The sequence below is a fragment of the Drosophila novamexicana genome, unplaced genomic scaffold (genome assembly GCF_003285875.2).
Source record: "Drosophila novamexicana strain 15010-1031.04,08,12 unplaced genomic scaffold, DnovRS2.1 tig00000108-arrow-pilon, whole genome shotgun sequence".
In the NCBI taxonomy this organism is placed as follows: domain Eukaryota; kingdom Metazoa; phylum Arthropoda; class Insecta; order Diptera; family Drosophilidae; genus Drosophila; species Drosophila novamexicana.
Genome location: NW_020824772.1, coordinates 3,761,842 through 3,789,096, shown reverse-complemented (window position 1 = coordinate 3,789,096; position 27,255 = coordinate 3,761,842). Strand labels below are relative to the sequence as shown.

General features: G+C 43.1%; 8 protein-coding genes and 1 long non-coding RNA gene across 13 annotated transcripts in view; 6 read left to right on the top strand and 3 right to left on the bottom strand.

Moving 5' to 3' along the window:
- LOC115771886 overlaps positions 1–4,818 on the top strand; it is a 40,794-nt gene extending 35,976 nt beyond the window's left edge. For 3 of the 5 annotated variants that reach the window (XR_004018988.1, XR_004018989.1, XR_004018987.1), the window contains exons 2-4: positions 971–1,243; positions 1,302–1,367; positions 2,094–4,818. This is a non-coding gene — a long non-coding RNA (uncharacterized LOC115771886). The remainder of the gene's footprint in view (positions 1–970; positions 1,244–1,301; positions 1,368–2,093) is intronic. The other 2 variants (XR_004018990.1, XR_004018991.1) reach the window with 2 other exon arrangements.
- Positions 4,819–6,192: 1,374 nt separating this feature from the next.
- On the top strand, positions 6,193–7,226 carry LOC115771881 (B9 domain-containing protein 1). The gene is made up of 3 exons (XM_030717769.1): positions 6,193–6,679; positions 6,736–6,984; positions 7,058–7,226. The coding sequence occupies exons 1-3, from the start codon at positions 6,307–6,309 to the stop codon at positions 7,147–7,149; spliced, it is 714 nt and encodes a 237-aa protein (XP_030573629.1). The 5' UTR covers positions 6,193–6,306; the 3' UTR covers positions 7,150–7,226.
- A 301-nt stretch (positions 7,227–7,527) lies between these two features.
- LOC115771878 (opsin Rh6) lies at positions 7,528–9,209 on the top strand. The gene is made up of 4 exons (XM_030717763.1): positions 7,528–7,853; positions 7,920–8,454; positions 8,510–8,790; positions 8,874–9,209. Exons 1-4 carry the CDS (start codon positions 7,681–7,683, stop codon positions 8,992–8,994), a joined length of 1,110 nt encoding a protein of 369 aa, XP_030573623.1. The 5' UTR covers positions 7,528–7,680; the 3' UTR covers positions 8,995–9,209.
- An 88-nt stretch (positions 9,210–9,297) lies between these two features.
- LOC115771885 (trissin) lies at positions 9,298–10,159 on the bottom strand. Its single transcript, XM_030717771.1, has 3 exons — positions 9,805–10,159; positions 9,660–9,753; positions 9,298–9,600 (listed from the first exon to the last, which is right to left on the bottom strand). Exons 1-3 carry the CDS (start codon positions 9,827–9,829, stop codon positions 9,420–9,422), a joined length of 300 nt encoding a protein of 99 aa, XP_030573631.1. The 5' UTR covers positions 9,830–10,159; the 3' UTR covers positions 9,298–9,419.
- Positions 10,160–10,620: 461 nt separating this feature from the next.
- LOC115771871 (activating signal cointegrator 1 complex subunit 3) lies at positions 10,621–17,801 on the top strand. The gene is made up of 6 exons (XM_030717753.1): positions 10,621–10,814; positions 10,891–12,566; positions 12,629–13,604; positions 13,671–14,079; positions 14,143–17,031; positions 17,100–17,801. Exons 1-6 carry the CDS (start codon positions 10,684–10,686, stop codon positions 17,556–17,558), a joined length of 6,540 nt encoding a protein of 2,179 aa, XP_030573613.1. The 5' UTR covers positions 10,621–10,683; the 3' UTR covers positions 17,559–17,801.
- A 340-nt stretch (positions 17,802–18,141) lies between these two features.
- On the top strand, positions 18,142–20,009 carry LOC115771876 (probable cytochrome P450 6d4). The gene is made up of 3 exons (XM_030717760.1): positions 18,142–18,849; positions 18,909–19,111; positions 19,172–20,009. The coding sequence occupies exons 1-3, from the start codon at positions 18,161–18,163 to the stop codon at positions 19,819–19,821; spliced, it is 1,542 nt and encodes a 513-aa protein (XP_030573620.1). The 5' UTR covers positions 18,142–18,160; the 3' UTR covers positions 19,822–20,009.
- A 105-nt stretch (positions 20,010–20,114) lies between these two features.
- Positions 20,115–20,972, bottom strand: LOC115771882 (cardioactive peptide). Its single transcript, XM_030717770.1, has 3 exons — positions 20,835–20,972; positions 20,511–20,574; positions 20,115–20,426 (listed from the first exon to the last, which is right to left on the bottom strand). Exons 1-3 carry the CDS (start codon positions 20,931–20,933, stop codon positions 20,134–20,136), a joined length of 456 nt encoding a protein of 151 aa, XP_030573630.1. The 5' UTR covers positions 20,934–20,972; the 3' UTR covers positions 20,115–20,133.
- Positions 20,973–21,552: 580 nt separating this feature from the next.
- On the top strand, positions 21,553–23,784 carry LOC115771879. Its single transcript, XM_030717764.1, has 6 exons — positions 21,553–21,844; positions 22,458–22,577; positions 22,710–23,048; positions 23,113–23,313; positions 23,384–23,497; positions 23,564–23,784. Exons 2-6 carry the CDS (start codon positions 22,464–22,466, stop codon positions 23,681–23,683), a joined length of 888 nt encoding a protein of 295 aa, XP_030573624.1. The 5' UTR covers positions 21,553–21,844; positions 22,458–22,463; the 3' UTR covers positions 23,684–23,784.
- Positions 23,785–23,800: 16 nt separating this feature from the next.
- LOC115771875 lies at positions 23,801–26,675 on the bottom strand. Its single transcript, XM_030717759.1, has 10 exons — positions 26,532–26,675; positions 26,267–26,467; positions 25,942–26,208; positions 25,535–25,886; positions 25,297–25,482; positions 25,072–25,241; positions 24,865–25,012; positions 24,558–24,799; positions 24,025–24,499; positions 23,801–23,955 (listed from the first exon to the last, which is right to left on the bottom strand). The coding sequence occupies exons 1-10, from the start codon at positions 26,673–26,675 to the stop codon at positions 23,819–23,821; spliced, it is 2,322 nt and encodes a 773-aa protein (XP_030573619.1). The 3' UTR covers positions 23,801–23,818.
- Positions 26,676–27,255: the final 580 nt, after the last annotated feature.

The window sequence follows — 27,255 nt, the reverse complement described above, 5'->3', positions numbered from 1 at the left end:
TCATACATGAGAAGCATAGTGAAACCAATAAATGCGAAGTTTGGTTAAAATATCTTGACAAACAAAAAGTTTGCAGACAAAAAAAACAGCTTGATTTTCGACTGATCTTTCCTATTACAGACATTTGATATAGTGGGCCGATTTGGTTCAAATTTTGCTTACATAAAAACACACTTTCGCAGCTTCGGAAAATTTTCGGAAATTATTTGTACGAAGTTTTTGAATTTACCATACCATTACACTTTAAGATCATTGGGAAACTTCAACATCACAACATCGTCGCGTAAAATACAAGTTGTATAAACGAAAAATAATTTTTGTTTAATTAATTAAAATTTACATCAGTCATGGTCGGAAAAAGGGTGGAAAAGTGAAAGCCTAAGGTCTGAAGCAAAATACAAGCTAATAATATGTAATATTTGTAACTTGTAGAATAATAATGAGCTATGATTGACCAGATAAATGTTAAATTAATTGGTCACCTCTTTGATTTTAGTCAGCTTTCAGCTAGTTTTATAACATTCGTATCAGTCTGACCTCATCAGAGGCCCAAAATAGCTTGACTCTATCAATATCATATTTATACTAAAAACAGTTCTTTGTACATTGTTTCTATGCGAAATTACCATATGTAGCAATTGACCTTTTTGCATGTACAAATATTCTCTTTAATCAAACGCAGCAGCCGAAGCATTAATCAATTAAAAGACGAGCGCTCGTTAGCCATATTAAAATATAGTTGAAAATTAAAAATCCATTTCGCAAAACTCTTGCTCTGCAGTCATAAAAATGCTCTAAATTATTATTATTCTTTTTTCTTTTTGGTTTTTCAATTCGGCAAAGCTCATATGCTAATGAATTAGATGAATTATAAAATTATATATATTTTGCTGCAACAAGGCGTTGCATAGGGACTCATCAACGTGCAACACATGTTGTGTAATTAACAACAGGCAAATTTGAATTACAGGCAGGAAAACGAAAACAACATAAACCAGAAGCCAAACAGCAAATGTTACAAAACATCATTAAAAAATGTAATCTTCAAATACCCTGTATTGATCGCACTGAGGGTGCGATATGATGTGTTATTCATATCAACCAAACATTCTTAATAGCTCTGGTTAAGATTGTCATTGGATAAGAAGTAATCTGGACCATCTACGCAACATCAGAGGAGAAAGCGATCGCATGCTATATATAGATGTTATCCAAGAAAGATCACTTTTAGCTGACATACAGGGTATGTACCTATCGCGTATTCATAACAAGAGCAGAATAATTATTCACTTGTTTTTCAGGAAGTTCTCAACAAGTCACCGAAGCTGAAATACACTTACAATAAAAATACAACAAGCCTGCAAAAGGTAATTACAAAAGTCTTTAAGCTGATAAAATTATAGCCAAGCACATGTCTTCGAACATTGCCTTGTCAAACTGAATGAAGAAGTCATGGTAGCTTGCATAAGATCGGCATGCACAGTCTAAAAGCGGGCAGAACAGGGCGCAGATGTTAATGATCAAACGCACTTGAGACAACGAAGACATCAGAGTCTCTAAGGCGGAATCAACTGATGCTGACCACAGTAGCCAGCAACCAGCAGCCAGCAGGCACTGGCCGCTAGCCTATCTATCTATCATCTTAGTAATTAACGCATTTAGATCATTTAGAATGCCGACAGCACGCGCACCCATCAACTTTTGTTTAGCATTAAATGCCAAAATAGCTGATGCTGGTCAATCTATAATCAACAGATATACAGCAATCGCATTGATTGTATCTTACGGATGCAATTTTTCCGCACGGGTCAGCGGCGGGATCGCCCAAATTCAACTCTCTCAATCGGGCGCAACTTAAGTCCAAAATTAGATGCGTATAGTATTACGTGTGTGGATCTTCATCCATACTGACAGACAGTGCGTCTGTTTATCCGACCGTACAGCCAGCACGCGCTGGCCTCTTAGTCATTTTGTGGTTGTGCCTGTGAGTGCGAGTGTGTGCTCTGTGCGCTCCTATGTTTTAATAATTTGATGTGGCCTTTGCTCGTTTTCTGTATTTCTTCATTTGTTTTTTTTTTTTTTTTTTTTGCTAGCATACTTGATTAATAAATATTGATCCTGATTGAATGATGGAAAGCTTACGAAAACTTAAATGACCATGCGGCGAGCGGACAGAGACCAGCTGAGAGATGGGAGCTATAGAGGCCAAGCAAACTATTATTATTATGAGCTCAAGTTTTGAAGTTCGTTTGGCAGCTGCTCAATCAAATCAAATATTTGGGGTAACTAAACACAAACCTTTTTGACATTCACCCCCTCTTGCCGTTACCATTGTCGTCATCGTGTCGAAGATGTATATATTTTCAAAGTGCGCAAAAATCAAACTCAATTACGTGCGCTGTCAATCAGCGGCAGGAATCGAATTGGGAATCGGTCAAAGACATGCGTAAGAGTATGTCAGTGCGCAAGTTGCGTGGCCACTGGTCACTGGCGTATGTATCTTAAAGATACATTTCGCTTAAGTGTAGAGCATACATCATCCATTCAACTAAGTCCACATATGTACATTTATAGATTCATTGCACGCGTAAGACAGCAGACAGATATTTTAGAATCATTCCCAGATGGCGATGTGCGTTGACCCTGAGACAAACGCCCACGCAATGCGCAAATATAAACTAATGTATATATACAATATATGTTTGTATGTATAAAGAAAGAGAGAAGGAAACTGTGTATGTCTGTGTGCGTGTGTGGAGAGCTAGACCATAGGGCATGCAAATTAGAGGCACCGACTTGCAAATATATTCTTATAAATATCAAGATGGCAAAGACTTCAAATAAAACACTTGAGGAATCGACTTTGATATACACCATTATACGAAACGATCCACTAGATGCTGTCTTATCAGAATCCATTGATGAGTTAATTACGACCAATGTCTGCCTAGCACAAAATTCACATTAAAGTAATGTACCCTCAGTACCCCATGGATTTTCATATTGTTCATATAAAATTGCAATATAAAATAATATGTGTGTTAAATGTGAGTGATTGCTAAATACTCTTTCCTGCAGATCGACAAGGTTTGTCAATGCTTTGAACTGTCCGGCTACTGCAGAAAGAAACTATTCTATGCTGGACGAGAATACGCATTTATAAAATAAAATGATTGCAAGTTTTAGTTCAAATTGGATTTGGAGACTTAGTTTAGAAGTTATATTTAGATGCCAATATAAAGAGAGGCAATATTAATGAACTTATTCCATCCAAGAGGCTTGAGGTGTGAGGAGGTGTGAGGCACCTCTCAAAGATCCTTGAAGTGATCTCGATGCTGGTCGGACGGTAAGCAAAATATTTTCATATATATATCAAAAAGCTAGCTTTATAGTATAAAAAGGGGCAGAAACTATAATCAAAACGCTCCATCGAAATAGAGTCGAAGGAAGATTTTCGAATTAAATGTGTTTTAGTTCAATTAAATGTCACACTAAACTAGATCATATACTCAACATATTCAAACCTATTAATACTTAACATCAGCACATCTGAACAGTGTAAGTATTAAGGTAAAGTTGTAAGTAGCAGTAAACAGTATAGTAGTATTGGACCATTGTTCTACAGTTGTAACTCAGTCTACCTTTCATTTGTAATACATTCACAATCGATCACTGACAAGTCTTTTTATGCATAATCAACTATGTCATCGGTTGTTGCCTTTGTACATTCTTATAATAAGTTAAATAGCTCTGTTGGAAATTAAACAGCTAACTATGCAGTTGTGCCTTTTCTGGAAAATAACCGCCTCTTTTGTCAAAGACTCTACAATCACCTCTAAGCCGGACCTGGCAGTTAATATTTATATTTAGCTAGTTAAGCTATACAAATTATAGCGCGAATTGCGATTAGACGCTTAGCTAGGGAGTTATTGATCATATACAAATGTATATGTTGAATTTTTGAAAATTTAAATAACAATTTAAAAAGGGGCGCAAACTGTAATGAGACAAGTCAAAATTAAAATCAGAGAAACATCACGGACTAAAATAAATTTTAGTTGTATTACAAATATCAGTCTAGCTTTGATGCTCGACCTAGGCTAGTTTTTAACAAATGTATGGATATCTCCAAGTCTATCAATTGCTAGAGAACATTTTCCTGTTTTTGTTGTGCTTGCGACTGCATGTTTATAAATCATTATGACAATTTGCTGGCGCTACCGTAGCTAGAGACTGTGCCCCTTGCGACTGGCTAACCCCGCTTGCATTATGCAAGAAACTGGCGAAGAGCTCACAATATAATTAAAATGCGCGTCAAATGCTTAAAGTCGATAGTTCAAGGCAGCTGAAGGTGTAAACCTCAGCTGTTTTTGGTTTCTTTAGGCGGAATTCACGCCGAAGAGGCAGAGTATGGCAGCTGCAGCCAACAGCTGTGCCTATCGTCAATGATGATCAATTGAAGCCACAGCTAAGTGGCAAGTGGCAAGTGGCAAGTGGCAAGGTGTGTGTATGTGTGTTGGTGTGTGTTAAAGTTGTCGGCTTATCGAGTACCATATGCAATTCTATGGAATAAGCCCATTTCACATACCATAAACAAGAGCTTAAACTTAAGCAATCAGACATAAGCCGCTCACATCAGTTTCTGCTTGGCCGTCTGCAATTGGAGAGCTGCTCCGTTCACAGCCAAAATCGCATTCGCGAACTCTTGCTGCTGACAAAGCGCAGAATCGACACATATGCAACAACAACAACATTTTCGGCTGGCTCTTTTATTTCTAATATGTCTTGGCATTAAATGCATATTCATAAATTTGTTAAAAAATATATATATATATATGTTTATATACATACATATATGTGCATTCAATTTCGTTTTCGGAATCAATGAACCAAGAAACTAATAAGAAATATAACATTGCACCTCTTATATCGGGGCTTGGAGCTTACATTTATATGCATGTCGATTCATTGAACAAAACAAACACAATTTTTCAATTGAAGCGCACACACAGACATAATGCTGCATTGCTGTAAGTTGAGAATCAGTTACATGCACATATTTAGACATATATTAGACAGATAACATATGTCTTTTTATTCTGTAACATTGGTTGGCAACAGCAACTATGATCACAGGAATTGTGAGTTTTTTTGTACATTTTTGTAATAAGATGCCTCTTTAGCAAGTGCCAGAAATTACAATTACATCGCTATATTATTAAAATCAAAGGAATATTGACGACTTTGAAGGCATTTCAGTTATAAAAGTTAAAATTATCACAAGTTTCAGCCCACATTGCGATTGGACGTTTAGTTGTGGAGTTATGGCAATGAAATATTTTTTCCAAAAACATTTAGGTGTCAATTAAAATCTTGTGGAAATAAATAGCAGTAAATTTAACTACTTATGTGCCTATTAAATCAATAAAATTCAATCGATTTAGAAGTATAACATTTTAAATATTTTATATATATGCAAAGATTTTTGTAAGAAAAATGTTAATTTAATAAAAATTGATATTAATTCGTTAATACTGCTCGTTTTCTTCTGCTGTTGCGATATTTATGCCCTGGAGTCATTTAACATGGGTATAAAGAGCCTTAAATTGCACGCTAAGGGACTAAAAAAGGTTGAACGTTGATGTAAACTATAACCTAACATGTGGACCTCATGATATTACGGGAAGATTTAAATTTTCCATTAGCGTAAAATTGGGAATCGATGTCAAAAATATGAAGCTAATTAACTGCAAATGGGCAAGGCGAAGAAATACCATTTAATATGATATAATAATAGTTATAAGAAGTTATAAAAATACTTTATTATTTAAAAGACAGCCTATTGGGGGGAGTTGGAAGATCGAGGAAACTTGGCCTTATATACCATATCAGAAAAATACCTAATCAGGAAAATAATACATAAATACATATTCGGACATGCACATGCATGCATGCATGCACACACAGAAAGTAGAAAAGCCAGTGATGTCACGTTTTGAATAATACTTTAAATATATGCTTAAAATATAAGATAAAAGTCGATCAGAGAAGATTTGCATACGCGAATGGTCGTATCATGCGAGACGATATTTGTGACGAGAAAAGTATGCAACGTTTCGTGCTTAGCACTTGGGATATTATAAATATATGAAAAGTGGCCGAAAACATAAAGTTTTTCAAGACATATAAGTTCAGTATGACGCCTTTTCCAACACTGCTCAATGACAGTTGAACAACCACCTAGCGTAACTTTCATGTGAATAAAAGCCAGTTTAAACAGAACGCACCATCAGAACAGTCGCTAAAATGTACGAGGGCGAGGAAACGGGTTACCAGGACAACGAGAACGACAACAAAGAGTCACCCAAACAAAAACAAAGGAAAAACAGGAGAACGCCAAGTGTTCAAAAAGTAAATGATCCAGGTGTCAAAACCCCGGCCAGCTATTTTACTCTATGCATCACGGGTCAAATAGTTTCGGCCACATTTCCACTGGGTCCTGACAAGGATTACATATTCTGTCGCTACGAGCTGGTTGCAGGCCCAGACTGGCAATTGGCATCTGGCCCGCAACACGGCATCACACAGATGGCAACCATCAAGAGTGGCCACTTTAATGACAAAATCGTCTTCAATATGCCCATCGAAGTCTCATACAAGAGCACCAGTCCCTTCGGCTGTAAGTACATGGGCACTCGGCCTGATTCGGTTGCTCTTACAATAAACTCTTTGCAGGGCCACAAATTATAGTCAGCGTGTATGGACAGAATGGACTCGGTAGCGAGAGTTTGGTTGGCTATGCACGCGTGCATATGCCTGTCTTCGGAAGCCGCCGCCAGGACGAACAGACGTCTAGCTTAAGTGAAGCACCTATCCTAATGCCCAAATGCCCGAATATGATAGCCGATATAACCAGTTGGTTGTTGCGGCGCCAGCCGGAGCTTAAAGATCCCAAAATACTGCTGGACAACACGCAATGCAAGGGTAGGTTACAGTATCATAGAAGTATGTAAAGTTCTTCCTGCTCCTCAGTTAAGTTTTTATATGTTCGCTTCAGGTCTATCCATGGAATCATATGGCACCCTGGAGTTCCAGCTGAATACGGTAATGAGAGGAGCTCGCAAGCTGGGTTACAATTGGCATGCCTGAATTCGGATCGGATATAAAACCAATATTCTATATATATCCATGTGAATAAAACGTAAATTTCACGACGCTGCTTTCAGCGAAGCGACAAAGCATTTGTCCTAATCAAATTGGCTTCTTGGCGGGGGTGGTTGCCTTAAACTTGACCATGACTTGGATGAATGACGCGTTTGTTGCTGTTAACACTAATCCGACGCAGCAAATTTGCAGCAATTGGGAAACAAATTTAAAATTTAGCTACTTTGGATTGGCCAAGTGTATGCCGGATAATTGGATTAGGTGGCAATTAGTCTAAGACTGGCTAGACTCAAGTGTTTTCTAAGGGCCCTCGCATATAAAGGCAGTCCAACTATCCGACCCAGGGCAGTCGCGTCCAGTTCGGCGCCAAGAGAAATATTAAAATTATTTTTATCTGCTATGGACAGTTGTGCGGAGTAGCTATCCTAGCCAGCTTAAGTACAAACGAAGCTCGACCACCGAAAATATCTTAACTCCTTAGTTATAGACGGAGTGTATTCTCAATACGGCTTAGTCATGATAAGTCTGAACCATCCAACTTATGCGCATCTGCGCAATGACGGAAATCTAAGCCTGGCGGAGAGCGTTCCCGCCGAAATCATGCATATGGTGGACCCGTATTGGTACCAGTGGCCGCCAATGGAGCCCATGTGGTTCGGCATTATAGGTTTTGTCATTGCCGTGCTGGGGTAATATACAAATTTTTTTAGCATTAGTTGAACTCAATTGAAATATTTCAATCGTCCAAACCAAAGAGTGATGTCACTGACGGGCAACTTTATTGTGATGTACGTGTTTACGTCGTCCAAATCGCTGCGAACACCATCCAACATGTTTGTGGTTAATTTGGCCTTCTCCGACTTCATGATGATGTTCACCATGTTTCCACCCGTCGTCCTAAATGGTTTCTATGGCACCTGGATCATGGGTCCGTTTCTGTGCGAGCTCTACGGCCTCTTCGGTTCGCTCTTTGGCTGTGTATCCATCTGGTCCATGACACTGATTGCCTACGATCGTTACTGCGTCATTGTCAAGGGCATGGCACGTAAACCTCTGACGGTGACGTCGGCTGTGCTTCGTCTTCTGGTTGTTTGGACAATTTGTGGTACTTGGGCTCTTATTCCGCTGTTCGGCTGGAATCGATATGTGCCCGAGGGCAATATGACGGCCTGCGGTACAGACTACTTTGCCAAAGATTGGTGGAATCGCTCCTATATCATTGTCTACTCCATGTGGGTCTATCTCACTCCGCTGCTGACAATCATATTCTCATACTATCATATATTAAAAGTAAGTAGCTATAGCCAGATAACATATTATGATACTCATTAATCCCGATTCCCAGGCAGTGGCCGCCCACGAGAAGGCAATGCGTGAGCAGGCCAAGAAGATGAATGTGGCCTCTTTGCGAAACACCGAGGCAGAGAAGAGCAAGGCTATCGAAATCAAACTGGCCAAGGTAGCACTGACCACAATTTCGCTTTGGTTCTTCGCATGGACGCCCTATACAATCATCAACTATGCGGGTATCTTTGAATCAATGCATCTATCGCCACTTGCCACAATTTGTGGCTCGGTTTTCGCCAAAGCAAATGCCGTTTGCAATCCAATTGTTTATGGCCTAAGGTAAGGTATTCAACTGGCACCAATATATATATATATATACCAATGTATATACCAATTTTGTATTTTTTGTTTTTTTCGTATAGTCACCCCAAGTACAAGCAGGTGCTCAAGGAAAAGATGCCTTGCCTCGCTTGCGGCAAAGACGATCTTCCCTCAGACTCTAGGACCCAAGCCACCACAGAGATTAGCGAATCTCAAGCTTAGACAAAGTAACGACGACTGCAGCAGACGACGAGCCTAACAGAGAATATGACGACATGTGATTTTACGACACAGGAACTGACAGCTTTACAATACTTTAACAGCAGCCTATATGGATTTGTTCCAATTGGTATATGTACCAAGCATACCTTTGCACACAAACACAAAAATCTAAAAAAAAGTTGGCATTTAAAAATGTAAAAAAAATGGAAACACAATTTAACAAATTAAACTGCAATTGATACAAAATCAAACAAAATGAACATTTTCTGGAATTGCCAAATGATTTACACTAAATGTATCAAATGCTTTTCTAAGCACTTTGCCCCAAAGAGTTTTACGCCTTTTATTAAAAAATTAACACTTCAAACATTCGCATCGTTGTCATTGTCTGTGCCGGTAGCGCTTGGATGATCAGAGGATTTGTTTCAGCCATAGTAGTTGCCCATGTCCAGGTCGATTAGGGTGCCATTATTGCGGCGTTCGCGCAGCTCCTGCGTGAAGAGCGCGCGTCCTTGCAACAATATAAAGTCTATAAGCCGTTTATTAGAGCTAAGACGCAGTGCATCGGGATCGGTGCGTTTTCGTAGGTAGTTAAAGCAACAGGTACTATGAAACGATAAAAATTCATCAGACGGTGATTAAAGGCTGCGATTGCGGGCACTTACCGAAAGTTTTTTGTTCCGCAGGCGTTGGCACACTCCTTGCCGCAGGAATCGCATTGGATGGCATTGGAGCAAGCAAAATACATAAAGCACATGCCTGCAAGAGTAAGTCATTATAAAATCAACATAGAGTAGGGCAAATACTCACTTAGCAATATGATCTGGAAATGCATTGCGTCGCAACTCGTCTGAATCTTTGAATGAAAGTGTAGCTCACCAAGTTATGAAACTCATAGGAAGTCTTGTGATGGCCTCACTCGACTCATACAACAGCAGCAACTAAAAGGACGGAGCTCTCGGTGAATCTGTTTTTATACAGCTCCACAGATCCAAAACACAAACACACACACACACACCCACACACACACTCACACTTATAACCACAACGGTTGAGCGTAGCAGTTAAATTCAAAGAGGTCATTCAAGCATGTTGCAGGACAGTAACCAAAGAGATACATCCAAGTGTCTGGACATGTGATGCATAATAAATTTTCCATACACAAACACCCCCAAACGCACAATTGCAACTTGCGCAACAAGTTTATGTAGCATACTTTTGAAGGTGGCTATGTGAGTGTGCGTGTGTGCATCGGTGTGTGGGCTTACCGCAATCAAAACATTTTGTAACAGATAATAAAAGTTTTGAATGGACCTGCCGAGAGACAGCTTATGCATGTAAATGACATTAGAAATTAATGGCTACATGAAAATCTCGTAAAAATTAAGACAGCACCTATACCGATTGCTTCCCCACTTTAAAATACAATCTTTAATAATATATTTTTTATAAATATTTTTTATTACAATTCGAGCTTCCATTTAAATTTCCCACATCAAATTTGTGTTCTTACGATATACGATATACTTATACGATATACTTATACTAATTTGCCCAGGTGGCAACGCTAAAGCATAGAAGCAACAGCTGTGCTACAACAGCTGCGACAGCGTCGTCAGCGTCGTCAGCGTCGAACCCAATTTTAGCAGAAAATTTCAATTTCTTAGATAAAACAAAAACTAGGTAACCATGTGGGAGCCTCCTCGACTGAGTGCATCGCTGCGTGCCAAAACGGAACTTGAATCCAGAACCCCCCGCTTCAACGGACTGAGACATGTCAGAGCGAAAATATTAGCGTCCACGCCGACAAATTGCAAAGAGTAAGCCGTTGCTATTTCACAACTGATAAAATTCCAATTATATTCACACACAATGTAATAATATGCTTTTTTAAAGAAACGCGGAACAGACGATAGCAAAATTGCTGGCACAATTGCCGGCGGATAAACAGCCAGCGGCAAAGGTGCAGCTGCAGAAGCTGCGCAATCTGGTCCAGGAATGCATGGGCTATGAGGAGCAGCCAAAAGTGGTGGAGCATGCGACACTGTATCTATTCTGGTCGCTGCTTGATCAGCGCGTGCTGCTGGTGGCCACGACTAACCGACTGCATGCAATGTTTGGATACACTTTCGACCGGAAACAAACGCAAATACACAACTGTGTGCTGGCCGTGGCCGATGCACTACAGGAGCACGAGTTGCTTGCCCTCAAGCGCTGGCGGCAATCACAGCACAAGACGTCGGAAGATCGTCCACTTTGGGGCGAACATGTGCACGTGAGCTGCACGCAGGCGGAGTGGCTGGATGTTAGCTTGCTGACGAACCTGTCGCCCGATGCACTGCTCAAAAATAAAGTCGTCAACAAATTCACCATGAAATACAAGACCGGCGGTGCAGCAGTGCCAGCTGCAAAGCAGGTCACGGATGGCTTTAAGCTAAGCCCGGAGCTGGAGACGCTGCTGAACATAGCCCAGAAAATTGAAGATGAGCTGTTGTTAAATCGCGTGGGCGATATGCTTAGTTCCAAGCGCAGCAGTGAGGAGTTGCAGAACGAGTTAATGGAATTGCTGGGCTTTGAGCACTTCGAACTGGTTGGGCAACTGTTACAGGAGCGCTCCAAGATTGCACAGCAGCTGGAGCACTACGCAACGAGATCTCGCCGCATCAAACAGGTGAAGCAAAAGCGGCAGCAGCCTACTGCTAGCTCAGAAAAGCGTCCCACGGTAGCCAGCGCAGTTGTGGTACAATCGGCACAGGAAAAGCAGCTGGGTAAGCAGCAGCGTCGCGAGGAAAAGAAACTCCAGCGCATAATGCGCAGCATCAAGGACGATGACGAAGGCGCCGAAGAAGCGGGCGGCGCCGTTGCCATATCCGCGCAGCAGCTGCGAATGCAACATCAGCGCAAACTGCTGGAGGCAGCACAACGAGAACCTCTGCTGCTCAGCACAAAAGCGGTTAAAGCCGAGCACTCAAACTACACTCCGCCCATACGCTATCCATACGTCTTTGATAGCCAGCTGGAGGCCAAACAACATGCCGGCTTCATAGGCGGCAGCCGCATCACGTTACCCGAAAATGCGCAACGCATAGACAATAAACAGTGGGAGGAGGTAAAAATTCCAGCCAGCGACCCGCCGCCTCTTACAGTGGGCAATCAGCGTATTAAAATCGCCGAACTGGATGACATTGGCCAATTGGCATTTGCCAACTGCCAGGAGTTAAATCGCATACAATCGGTAGTTTATCCTGTCGCCTATCACAGCAACGAGAATATGCTGGTGTGTGCGCCCACTGGCGCAGGAAAAACGAACGTGGCCATGTTGGCCATTGTACACACCATTCGCTGTCATTTGGAGGAGGGCGTCATCAATCGAGATCAGTTTAAAATTGTCTACATTGCGCCTATGAAGGCGCTGGCCGCCGAAATGGTCGCGAACTTTTCCAAGCGCCTGAAATCGCTGCAAATTATCGTGCGGGAGTTGACCGGCGACATGCAGCTGACCAAGGCAGAAATGGCCGCCACCCAAATACTGGTTACCACACCAGAGAAATGGGATGTTGTCACCAGAAAGGGTAAGCAAATAAATACGAAAAGAAACCAACAGGCTAATCTTACATTTATAAACCCATTGCAGGAAGTGGTGATGTGGCCCTAATCAGTCTCGTCCAACTTCTCATTATTGACGAGGTGCATCTGCTGCACGGTGAGCGTGGTCCCGTGGTGGAGGCATTGGTCGCGCGCACGTTACGTTTGGTAGAGTCCTCGCAGTCCATGATACGCATCGTTGGTTTGTCCGCAACGCTGCCCAACTACATAGATGTTGCCCACTTTCTGCGCGTGAATCCCATGAAGGGTCTGTTCTACTTTGATTCGCGCTTCCGGCCCGTTCCCCTGGACACTAACTTCGTTGGCATCAAATCGGTAAAGCCGCTGCAACAAATCGCTGACATGGATCAGTGTTGTTACCAGAAATGCGTGGAGATGGTTCAGCAAGGGCATCAGGTCATGGTCTTTGTGCATGCACGTAATGCCACCGTTCGCACGGCGAATGTGCTGCGCGAACTGGCTCAGCAGAACAACACCAGCGCGCTGTTTTTGCCAAAGGATAGCAATGCACATGGCCTGGCCTGCCGCTTCATACAGAAGAGCAGAAATAAACAGCTTGTGGAACTGTTTTCCTGTGGTCTGGCTATGCATCATGCTGGCATGCTCCGTGCCGATCGGCAAATGGTGGAAAAATACTTTATAGAGGGTCACATTTCGGTGCTGGTCTGCACGGCGACGCTCGCCTGGGGTGTCAATCTGCCTGCCCATGCGGTCATCATACGCGGCACGGATATTTACGATGCGAAACATGGCAGCTTTGTGGATCTGGGCATACTGGATGTTCTACAGATTTTTGGACGCGCTGGCCGGCCGCAGTTCGATAAAAGCGGTGTGGGCACTATTATCACCACCTACGACAAGCTCAATCATTATCTCTCCCTGTTGACCAATCAATTCCCTATCGAATCCAACTTTGTGCAGTGCTTGGCTGATAATCTGAACGCTGAAATTGGTCTGGGGACCATTTCTAATGTGGAGGAGGCCATCGAGTGGCTAAGCTATACGTGAGTAGCTCTCAGTAATATCCTATTATTATCTAATTGATATATATGTTTATAAATCTCCCATAGATACCTCTTTGTGCGCATGCGTATTAATCCACATGTTTATGGCATTGAATACTCTGAGCTGCAAAAAGATCCAACGCTTGAGGCGCGCCGACGCGCTCTAATTATGTCTGCATCGATGAGCTTAGATAAGGCCAAGATGATGCGCTTCAATCAACGCACCATGGATATGAATATAACCGACTTGGGTCGCACTGCCTCGCATTTCTACATAAAATACGATACGGTGGAAACGTTTAATGAACTGATGAAGCCATACATGAACGAATCCGAGCTGCTAGCCATGATGTCACAGGCGCAGGAGTTTCAACAGCTTAAAGTGCGTGACGACGAGCTCGAGGAGCTAGATGAGCTGCGGGAATACTATTGCAAGCTGAAAGCATTTGGAGGTAGCGAGAATGTTTGCGGCAAGGTATAGATGCATCGGTATTTGTGCCAGATCCACAATGATTTACCGTATTCAATCTCTTTCCAGGTGAACATTTTAATACAAACATATCTGTCCAATGGTTATGTCAAGTCCTTCTCATTGAGCTCCGACATGTCGTATATAACCCAAAATGTTGGCAGAATCGCGCGCGCCCTGTTTTCCATTGTGTTGAGGCAAAACAATGCCACTTTAACGGGTCGCATGCTGCAGCTTTGCAAGATGTTTGAGCGCAGACAATGGGACTTTGATAGCCATTTAAGACAATTTCCGGCAATCAATGCGGAGACCATTGACAAACTCGAACGTCGCGGACTGAGCGTTTATCGACTCAGAGACATGGAGCAGCGTGAGCTGAAAGAATGGCTGCGTAGCGATCGTTATGCAGAGCTAGTCATACGATCGGCACGGGAATTGCCGCTGCTGGAGGTGGAGGCTACTTTGCAGCCAATCACACGTACCGTGTTGCGAATCTCTATAACGATCTGGCCGGATTTCACCTGGAACGATCGGGTACATGGAAAGACAAGTCAGGCATTTTGGCTGTGGATTGAGGATCCGGAGTCCAACTACATTTACCATTCGGAGCTGTTTCAACTGAATCGCAAATGCGTTTTTAACGGTCAGTCACAGCAGCTCGTGATGACAATTCCATTGAAGGAGCCACTGCCACCACAGTACTACATACGCGTAACCAGCGACAGCTGGCTGGGCAGCACCACCTGCGTCCCGCTATCCTTTCAACATCTGGTGCTGCCGGAACATCATCCTCCGCTGACCGAGCTACTGCCGTTGCGTCCGCTTCCAGTTAGCAGCCTGCACAATGCTCTTTACGAATCGCTGTACAAATTCTCCCACTTCAATCCCATACAGACACAAATATTTCACTGTCTGTACCACACGGACAACAATGTGCTGCTGGGCGCACCCACAGGCAGTGGCAAGACAATTGTTGCGGAAATTGCCATTTTCCGGGCGCTAAATCTGCAGCCCAAATGCAAGGTAGTGTACATAGCACCGCTTAAGGCGCTTGTCAAGGAACGTATCGCGGACTGGCAGCAACGCTTCGAGCGCTCATCACTGGGTCTTAAAGTCGTTGAACTGACAGGCGATGTCACGCCGGACATTCAAGCTATTCGCGAATCGCAGCTAATTGTGACCACGCCGGAGAAATGGGATGGCATCAGTCGCTCCTGGCAGACGCGCGAATATGTGCAACACGTTGCATTGATTGTGATCGACGAGATCCATCTGCTGGGTGAAGATCGTGGTCCGGTTATCGAAGTCATTGTTTCCCGCACCAACTTTATCAGCTCACACACGGGCCGCTCCATACGCATAGTGGGGTTGTCCACGGCACTAGCCAACGCTCAGGATTTGGCCAATTGGTTGGGCATTAAACGCATGGGTCTCTACAATTTCAAGCCCTCAGTGCGACCGGTGCCACTGCAAGTGCACATCAATGGCTTTCCAGGCAAGCACTACTGCCCGCGAATGGCCACAATGAACCGTCCCACGTTCCAGGCCATACGCACATACTCTCCATGTGAACCCACCATTGTGTTTGTCTCCTCGCGCCGACAGACGCGTCTCACGGCGCTGGATCTGATCACCTTTGTGGCTGGCGATGAAAACCCGAAGCAATTCCTACACATTGCTGAACACGAAATGGAGCTGATTCTCCAGAACATACGCGACCAGAACTTGAAGTTTTGTCTGGCGTTTGGCATTGGACTTCACCATGCTGGCTTACAGGAACCAGATCGCAAGTGTGTGGAAGAGCTATTTTTAAATCGTAAAATACAGGTTCTAGTGGCCACCGCCACTTTGGCCTGGGGTGTCAATCTGCCTGCCCATCTGGTGGTGATCAAGGGTACCGAATACTTTGACGGCAAGGTAAAGAAGTACGTGGACATGCCCATTACGGATGTGCTTCAAATGATGGGTCGCGCTGGAAGACCACAGTTTGACAACGAGGGAGTTGCCGTCGTTCTAGTGCATGATGAAAAGAAGAACTTTTACAAGAAGTTTCTCTACGATCCCTTCCCTGTTGAGTCCAGTCTGCTCGGTGTGCTGCCGGAGCATATCAATGCTGAAATTGTAGCGGGCACTGTGCAGACCAAGCAGGCGGCCCTGGACTATCTGACTTGGACATACTTTTTCCGACGATTGCTTCGCAATCCAACCTATTACCAACTGCAAGGCGTGGAGCCCGAAAATGTTAACGCCTTCATGTCCAGCCTGGTGGAACGAGTTGTCTACGAACTGACAGGCGCTGCCTGCGTAGTGGAGCGTGATGGACAACTGGTGCCCACATTTTTGGGTCGCATCAGCTCCTACTACTATTTGTCGTATCGCACAATGAAGCATTTCTTGGATGACCTACAGCCGGGCATGAACACCAAGGAGGTTCTGCTGGCCATCGCCGATTCCTATGAGTTTGATCAGCAGCCTGTGCGTCACAACGAGGACAAATATAACGAACAGATGGCCGAGACGAGTCGCTTCCGGCCGCCATCGGCCAGTTGGGACTCGCCCTACACAAAGACATTCCTGCTTCTACAAGCGCACTTTTCGCGCCAGACCCTGCCCAATTCTGACTATCTGACGGACACCAAGTCGGCACTAGACAATGCCACGCGTGTCATGCAAGCCATGGTGGACTATACTGCGGAGCGTGGTTGGCTATCGACCAGTCTGGTTGTACAACAATTGATGCAGTGCGTCATTCAAGCACGTTGGTTCGATGCATGCGAATTCCTCACGCTGCCCGCCGTTAACGAGGCCAATGTGGATGTGTTCCTTAATATACAGCACGAGAATCACGATTACTTAACACTTCCCGTCCTAAAGGAACTATGCAGAAAGGACTACGAAGTGCTAGCAGCACCGCTGCGCGATGCCTTCGAAGAGCATGAAATCGAGCAGATGTACAGGGTAAAGTTTTAATATTATCCTCCGGTTGCAAGACATGTCCAAACTAATAACGCTTATTATTTCAACAGGTTATTCAAGACTTGCCGGAAATCTCGTTACAAATCTTTGTGGAGGGTCGGTATCTGGACGAGGAGTACGCCAAGCGCCCGCTGTCAATTACCCATGGTTCAATCAACTGGACACCGCTACATGCGAATGAGGACTATGTGCTGTGCGTGGATCTGCAGCGATTGAATATTGCCGGGCAGCGTAGAACTGGCGGCCAAGGTTACGCGATACACTGTCCCAAGTATCCAAAGCCAAAAAATGAGGCTTGGTTCCTTACACTTGGCTCGCAATCCAATGACGAACTGCTGGCCATGAAGCGTTTGACCCTGCGCGGAACTCGCTCCTCCAATCGCATCTCCTTCCAGGCGACGCCACGCCGCGGCCGATTGCTACTCACGTTATATTTAATGTCGGATTGCCTGATTGGCTTTGATCAGCAGTACGACTTGCATTTTGAAGTTATCGATGCAAAGGTCTAAAACGCATAAATATTCACTAAATACATCCCACAGCCACTCGTTAACTGGAGGCTCATAAAGTCATATTTATGGACTAAGTAGTTATATCAGCATATATGCAATTGTAGTTAAACTTACATATTTAATATGTGATTCCCGAGTATATGTCTAACATTTTATATATTGTTACTTGGCTCCCCCGTTATTGGGGACTGTTGTGTAAAGTATCCATGCCAACTATCTTATTAAAGAAAACAACTGAATACATTGTACAACCCAAATAATTTTCTACAATTTGTGTCCCGTTTTGAGAAATTACTTGCTCTAAAAGTGTTAGCATGCACTCGCCTTACAGGTGATTAATAATTTAACATAACCTACCACAAGCTTACGTGGCCACAAGCTACTATCAAATATTCTAAAGTCGCGTCTGATAAGAGGTTATTCAAAATGAATTACGCTATTAATAGCTCAGTCCCTCTGGACAAAGAGTGCTTACATACTATGAAAGAGTGCCTTGCTATAATGAAATCACGGGAGTGTATAAAATACGCCGTCCGTAAATGGACAGCAGTCAAACGAGTTTTGTATTTCGTTTAGTTCAGTTCACGTTGAACCTCCGAATGTTATCTTTAGTTTTGTTAGGCCTAACGCTTTTAGCGTTGGGCTGGTATTATATTAAGCACCATTACTCATATTGGGAGCGTCGTGGTTTTCCGTATGATAAAAACGCCAGCATCCCATTTGGGTGTCTGGCCAGCGTCTGGAGAATGGAGAAGGCCATGGGCATGGCCGTCTATGATGTGTATAAAAACAGTAAAGAGCGTTTTTTGGGCACCTATCTACTCTTCCGGCCGGCTGTTTTGGTACGCGATGCTGAGCTGGCTCGTCGTGTCTTAGCTCAGGACTTCGCAAGCTTTCACGATCGCGGCGTATACGTGGACGAGCATAAGGATCCTCTGTCAGCGTCAATATTTGCGCTGCGCGGTCAAAGCTGGCGTTCCATGCGGCACAAGCTGTCGCCGTGCTTTACTTCTGGCAAGCTGAAGGGCATGTACAGCACATCAGAAGACATTGGCATCAAAATGATAGCCCATTTGCAAAAAGAGCTGCCCGAGCAGGGTTCCAAAGAGGTGGATCTGAAGGCGGTGCTTCAAACCTATGCCATCGATATAATTGCCTCAGTTATATTCGGACTCGACGTGAATAGCTATGAACAGCCAGACAATAAATTCAAGAAACTGGTTACTATAATACGACGCAATACCCGCTTTACGGCACTCTTCGGAATGATGATTTTCCTGGTTCCTCCGTAAGTAACAGACAGACTTCAATTTGGATATAAATGATTGCTTAATCGAATTGTTGCAGTGTCGCCAAGTTTTTGTTTCGCATTGGCTTCAAGAATCCTGTTGGACTGGCCATGTTGGCCATTGTCAAAGACACCATCGAATATCGTGAGCAGCACGGCATTGTGCGCAAGGACATGCTGCAGTTGCTCATGCAGCTGAGGAACAAGGGCAGCATTGACGATGACGACAGCAAAAGCTGGAGCCTTCAGACCAATGATGATGGTAAACATTAATGAATATTATCTGGTATAATCTATACACTTATAGATCTCCCATCTTCAGGTCAATTACAGAGTATATCTTTGGAAACAATCACCGCCCAGGCTTTTATATTTTACGTAGCTGGACAGGAGACCACCGGCTCGACGGCTGCATTTACAATCTTCGAACTGGCACAGTATCCAGAGCATCTAAAACGTTTGCAAAGCGAGGTGGATGAGACACTCAAGCAAAACGATGGCAAAATAACCTACGACGTACTGAACAAGATGGAGTTTCTGGAGCTATGTCTGCAGGAAACTATGCGTAAATATCCCGGTCTGCCAATGCTAAATCGTGAATGCACGCAGGACTATACAATCCCGGACACGGACCATGTCATAAAGAAGGGCACTCCGGTGGTCATCTCGCTGCATGGCATGCATCGCGACGCAGAGTATTTCCCAGATCCTGAAAAATACGATCCCTATCGTTTTGCTGAGGATACCAAAAACTATAATCCGATAGCCTATATGCCCTTCGGTGAGGGTCCCAGGATATGCATTGCCCAGCGCATGGGTCGCGTTAATGCCAAATTGGCCATAGTCAAGATACTGCAGAACTTCAACATCGAGGTGATGAGCAAACGGGATCTGGAGTTTGAAACCTCCGGCATTGCGCTGCTGCCCAAGGGTGGGGTCAAAGTGCGCCTCTCCAAAAGGATGCCCAACTGAATGAAATTTGTTGAAAAATTGCGAAACAATTTATACCAACAGTTTTCCATTAAGATAGCGCATAGTGATTAGTTGATAGCAGTTAAGTCGCCTTATCAATGACCACCAAATAATTAGCCTGATTATTTTATGAATAGAGTCAACACTTTTATTAAATGCCTGCAATGTACTTGTAGTTTCTCTCAGATAACTAAGCACATACACGAATACGTTTATATATTTATTATATATTTATGGATAGATTACTTATTTACAGGAACGATTGCATTGTATTTAATTTGGGGTATATAGACTCATGTGCGTTATGCCATATTAATTGTTCTCGCGCTGCTCCAGTTGCTGCTGCTGTTCGTTCTCGAGCATTCTCTGCTTGTTCTTCTGCCTAAAGATCTCCTTGCTGGCCTCCTTTATAGCCTCAAAGATCTTGGCCTGCGACATGATCTGCTTTTGCACATTCTCAACAGCTGGCTCTGCATTGATGTCGATCAGATCGCTTAAGCCTTCGGACAGATATTCATTGTTGTAGGGCTTCTCCTCGAGCTCATTGCGTTTAATAAGTGAAAATGGCGGATAGGAGGGATAGGAGGTGCGTTTACGTCCACAGCCTGAAATGATGTGGTTGACAATTTATATTATTAACTAGTTTTGATTATAATATTTAACGTGTATGAACTTTTGGCTTGAGTCACCTGTAAATGCATTGCAAAATGGTCTTTTCTCGTATTTCCATTGTATAACGCCGCTTAGCTTATGCTGTCAGAGAAAGGAAACATCTATTAGCACATATGAATATGAAATTCGATTTGTCTGCAACATTTGTCTCAACACTTCAAGGAGTATCTTGTTCCAGTTTTAAATGTAATTCTGTCATAAACACACATTCTATATAGCACTTAATAATTTTATGGGCATTCATTTAAGGCCAATAAACATTATTTTAAAACTTCACAATTTAACGGCACCGCACTCAACGTTTAATTGTGCTGGATAGTTTTTAATGCACTTTTACTCACATTCACTTCATTGTTTTCGATCTCTAGCGAGGCATTCGCAGTGTAAAGACATATTAAAATCGCCGCCAGGCCAAGGAAAATCTCCACAGTGGCTCTCATTTTCCTTATTTCTTAGGTTTAACTGATAAAGTCCGTTTAGCGCCTGCACTGCTTAACGCTTCAGAAGCAATTGATGGAAAATCGCGTATACGGGCCTTGGTCAACATGTCGGCTACGCAATGTGAGACTTGTTCCTTTCAGGATATGACAGGACTGCCCGCTGCGCAGCGAATGTATTTTGGTCGCCTTTTAATAGCATTTTGTGTTTTTCCCGACCTTACCCAGAGACCGCCCTCTTGTCCAACGCGTTCATGTTTAACGTTTGACGATTGACCCTAACCAAAAAGTTTAATATGCACGAGGAATTTAAAAATGCTGGAAATTTAAGATGCATATTTAGAATATTACACAAGAACTCGTAAAGATAATATCACGATACAGAAAATATCACGATATTTTTGGCAGTGTAATTGCAACGCCATTCTACGTTCTATTGAGAGCCGCGAGAAATCTTTCTATTTATAAAGAACCGACACGAAAACCCACTCTCAGATGCGTACATAAAAGAATACGAATACAATATAATCACCGGTTCTTGTTCCTATGTATGCATTTTCCGAAAGTTTTCACGCTTGCTCAGGAATTTTCGGCAAAAACAGCGGGCAATTTCGAACCGATTCTCAGTGGAAACGGAACGCGTATAGACGGCTCCCGACGGAATTTAATAAAAAGAATTACATATACAGAAAGTTGCAGCCTGACATCACAGCACAGACATCACTTCACAGACAAGCAATAAATAAACAATTTCTGCAAATTTCTATAAACAAAGCGCAGTTTGGGCCAAAAAATATATAAGAAAATAAAAGCAACTGAAATATTTTGTGGCACGCTTTTATTTACGTCCAATTGCTGTGTGAATCGGTGTTGAAATCGTTGGAATTTCTGTGTCATTTATACTAAAATAGCATGTGAGTAATTAAGAAATCTATAAATTATACAATTTAATTGAAGCAGCCGGAAAAGTTAAGCACCATTTCTGGGACACTTCTGCAATACCTGCCTATAAGACATTGCATTGCACTTGTACGTCGCCTGTTCCTATTCTTTTTATTCTTTTTACACTTTTTTGTGTGTCTATGCAAAGTAAAACACTAAAAATACCTCGGCTATTTTCAGTTTTCATCAGTTTTAGTGTCGCACATTGGTTTGACAACTTTCCAGTCCTGTTTCTGTTTTCCCTCTTATTTGCCGCCCTCTATGATTTCACGGAGCTCTTTGTTTATAATCAAACGATAATTGCGCAAATAATGCTGATGTCGAAATTATAAACATTTCGGCACGAGGGCCCAATAACAATAATTTTCACTGAAAATTACAACATATATATGCCTTGTATAAGGCATAAAAATGTTCGTAAAAAATAATTTGGTATGAAAAGAAACATTTCGGTGAAGAAAAACAAGGCAAAATATGTCGAATGACGTTTTTCTGTTGCAGTGAAGACTTTTGTTTTGGCGTCGTCTTTTTATCTATAAATATGAAAATTTATTTAATTCAATTTTCTCACTCTACTATTTTTAGACGGACATGTCAGAGCCCACAGCCCAACAACAGCAGCCACAGAATGGCAAAGAGCGTTCCAAGTCGACTGAGGAAAAAGAAATACCGCGCGAGCCGGCGCTGGTTTGCAAAGACATCAACGTAAGTATTATACACATATATATATATATATATATATATATATATATTTATACATATATATGCAGCACCAATTCCAAAGCTATAGCCTATATATAGTTATTTTATAATAATCAATATCAACAATATTCATAGATAAAGACTGAATTAGAGTGCTTAGTGAAATTGTTGGATGGCAAAATTTCCAAAGAAGAGGAAGTCGCCATGGAGGAGCTGCATCAGTATTTGATCGAAGACGATGGCTCCTGGGCGTTGGGTGACAATTTTCTGGTATTTGTGCAGCGCGTGCTGCGAGATGTTCAGGCCTTCTCGCCGGACACACGGATACATATGATACGCACGCTGGCCTATGCAGCACTCAAGGATGATGTGATTATAATCTTGCATCAGGATCGCCGAGATCACACGCTGATGAATTTTGCACAGGATATTGACAAGCATACGCCCGAAGAGCAGCAGGCCTGGGCCATGTTTGTAAGTCCTTCAATTCCAATCTTTAAATAATATCTTAAATTTAACATATTTTCACTTGCACAAGACTTGCAATCTGTTCGAGAATGTGGGTCCCTCAGAATGGCTGCTATACATTTCGGAGTGGGAATACAATGGCCAGAACATTTCAAATATACGCGTAACCACCAAGGTGGCCGTCCATTGCATACTCTCGAATTGTCCGCAGCTAAAGAATATTGGCTCCATGATTTTGTACAACATAGCCATCAAGGAAGTGAAAACTGTGGTACGCACAACATGCTAGAAATTCAATATATATAGTATATAACTGAGCTCATATTTGGTTTATTTAATAGGTATTCGATGATGTTGCTGTGGAGCTGGCAATGGCCATACTGCAGTTCTTCCAAAGCAGTCCCAACGAAGATCAAATCTTTCGCACGCTGAAGGCGCTGGCACGTTTCCTCGAGGTATTGACCCACATTCGTATAACATTTCAGCCGACAGCTGTCAACTCGTGTCATTTCTCATCTTAGGTATCTCCGGACGTACAGATGATTATTCAAATGATTGGACCGCATCCAAAACAATTTGCTGGCAAAAGTGAACGCGTCGACGAGCTGATAAAGATAATCAGCCGCAAGGTGCCCGCCTAGGAGCACCAATAGATTTTTAAAGACCATTATCATAGGCAAGCCTTACTTTATACACAATGTACTTAGATCTTTCAATTTTTTGTAAAGCATTTTCGCGACACAATAAACATTTCTATTCTTTACTAACTATGCGGCTTACAACATGTCATCGCCACAGCAGAGCTTCAGCAGGGGAAATCCATTACCAGCATTTGCGCGCAACTGGAGCCAGTGCTTCTGGTTGGAGACAAACATTTCGGATGGCAGCTGTGTGTCCTGGGCACTTGCATCTTCTGCAACAGGTGATTAAGAACAACAGGTGAGAAGAATATTCAAGAGTAAGACGATTTGGAGCAACTCACGTGTCTTCTTGTCGAACCTTGGCGACTGCGTAATGGAAATGATATCTTCTGGCTTGCGCAAAAGTATCTTGCCAACGCCCTTGCACATGCGCAGCACTTCATGGTTGCTCAGCTTGTCCAGCTGCTGCTCGTCCAGCAGAGTGCAGCCAAGGATCCACTCGCGCACATCATCAAAGTCGTTCAGGAGACGCAGCGCCCCATTCACACTGAAACGTATGCGCTTCTGGTAAATGAAGTCCAGCCATGCCTCACAGATGAGCTTCAATATGAGCTTGAGTATGACTATATCCTTGGTGGCGCGTATGCTGGGCAAAAAGATCTGATCCAGCACATAGCCAACATACAAGCTCTTGTCCTCCCCGTTGTAGACACTGCGCTGCCAATGACTGGCTGCGGGAAAGCACAGCGTAAAATTGGCCAAGCTGAGTATGCGGCAGACCGCGGACAATATCTGAACACATTCATCGGTAGTTTTCTATCGAAGAACAGAAGCAACAAGTTAAACAGTTTCAGCTACGATAATGGGCAACTACCTTAAGCAAATCTATATTATTTGTGGTCTCAGTGATCAGCTTTGTGCGCAACGCGACGCACACTAACATGAGTATATCGCTCAAATCGGCAGTGAGTTTGGGCAGTTTAAAGGTGTTGAAGACGTTCAGGCATTGCTTTACATCGTGCTCCAGTATTTGAAAAAAACGATCCATTTTCCACTCGCAGCACAGCAGCTTTGCCTGCTCGGTGACCCACAGACGCATCGAGTGCACCGAGTGATCTAAAGGTGAAGAGCTCCAGAAACTCAGAGAAGCAATTCTGCAACATTATTTATAAAATATATACCCAGCCTATGTAGTATGGGTATCTGCTCAGCGACCGGCAATAGGCTCGAATTATTGTGCGCCTCCGTATTGGCGAAATACTGATTACTCAGATTGACCAAGTTTGAAAAGACACTGATCCATACCGTGCCCGTAGGTGTGCCTTGTTCCTGTAATGCAGTCAGACGGATTAACTATAGTCATGTTCAGCTCCTATATAATCGCTTACATTCCTGGGAAAATCACGATACTGTTCGACGACTTGCTGAACCAAACGCTTTGGGTTACTCGATGAGATGAGAGCCAAACGAAAGAGCTGATCCCAAATATTATTGCACATAAAACCGGTGAGAATTTCGCCAATGCCACGTAATGTGGAATAAACCGGTTCGGGGATATCTTTAAGGCGTCGCAGTATTAAACCTATTCTATTGATATCTAGCTTTTACATTACCATTAATGTTCTGATGATAAAGCCAGCAGCGTATGGAATCAATATGGGAGAGATTATAGCAGGACATGGGCGTGTCAATCCACCAGAGCAGTATGTGATCCAATATGATGCCCACATAAGACCACAGCAAACGCAATCCACGCAAAATATAAACATTCATATCCACATCACCTGGCTTTCGGTTTTCTGCTGAGAATAATACTTAAGAATAGAATAAAAATAGATATTATAGTCTTACCAAATATAGTCGGGCATATTTCCGTTGCTTTGGCTATCAGTTGGGCTATAAAGATGCGCTCCTTCTGTAGAAAACTCTCGGTGTGCTTGCAGCGCAAACTCTGATTATCTTCAGCAGTTGGTGCACACGTCCCTGCCAGGTGCATGGATTTATAGTCCTGCTCAGGATCACAGTAAGGCTGATAGTCGCCGGCAGCAAAAGATATATTCAATGTGCGCAATATCTCCAGGCTGGAAGACGTGGACTCATTGTTGTGCTGCTGATGCTCTCGCCAGGCATCCTGCTCACCCATGTTGAACAGCCCAAAGACTAAATCCAGCGCGTTCTGCTCCACACGCGTTTGTGCAACATACTGTAAAGGGTAAGTTTGGAAAATTCTGGAGGTAGCATCAACTTAACAAACTGACCTGTAGCACAAAGGCGAAGTCGATGTTCCTGAGGGACATCAACAGAGCTGGATACATGTTGCTGCACACATTGGCATGCATCTCCTCCTTGCACTTGCCACTGATGTTTGGCTCGTTGTCCTCCTCTGTCTGAGCTTCCTGCTCCGGCTGCGGCTGCAGCAGGATCTGCGAATTTACATTGCGGCATTTGTTATAGAGTTGGGTTATATGCAGTGCCCAATTAAGCCACATCTCTGACTGCATCGACTTGCGCAGCAACAGGCACAGCTGCAAGAGAAACATTGAGCTGTCGGGACACCAGTTGCTATTGGGCGTTGCTACCCACCGTTCGCTTGAGCACAAAAGTCAACTGACAGAAGCGTCTGTCGTTCAGCTCCATGATCAGATTGAATTTGCGCATGAGCAGCGCATTGTAGGGACTGCGCTTGATCTTCTTCGAGAGCGACTGAAAGTCTGAATTTTTCGTTTCGTCCTTCAGACTCCAGTAGAGCTCCACCACATGCTCACACTCCTCCAAAATAGTATCCTAATTGGGCGACCAACATGAAAATTAAATACACAGCTGGATCTCTGTCCTACTATGCACTCACATGCTCGCTAAATATAGAAGAATTTACATCGATCACAATCCGCTTGGTAATACGCCTCAGCTCCAGGCCCAGATTACCAATTTCCGCGAACGTGTGCATTGGCTGCGATTTGTTGCGGCAGTACCATTTTGGTGTCGTGCTCATTTTTGGAGTTACCCCGTCGGCGGGGAGCAGCAACTCTCACCCTCACTCGCACTCCTTGGGCCAATCACCTGCCCCTTTCTAAATAGCTTTTTAATTATTGTGTCTCCCAGGCACGCATTCGTAAGCCCTTTCCTTATTCCAGCCCAAGTTTAGCCAGAGTTATCAAATGCAAATTTTGCGAATGTTTAATCGATGAGAGGACGCGAGGCCGCATCACCTGGCAACGTACGCATGTGTTTCCACTTAGTGGGCTAAAACAGTCCAACAGTTAGGTAGATAACACCCATGCCAAAACATTCGCTCAAACATTCAAACATCTTTGACAGACAGACGTTTATCATTGCACCCTACAGACTAGACGTGTAGTCCCTTAATCACAAGTAATAATTAGAAACACGAACATGTGCATTCTTTGTTTAAAAACTAATATAACTAAAATTGAAAACAAGCGTAGACATATTGTAGGACATCCGCGAGTCAGGGACACGCTAAGTATTTCCGTATAAACAAACCCCAGCGACAGCAGTTGCTAGTCAGACGTATAAGAGTATATATATAATACAATATTCACGGCAAGTTT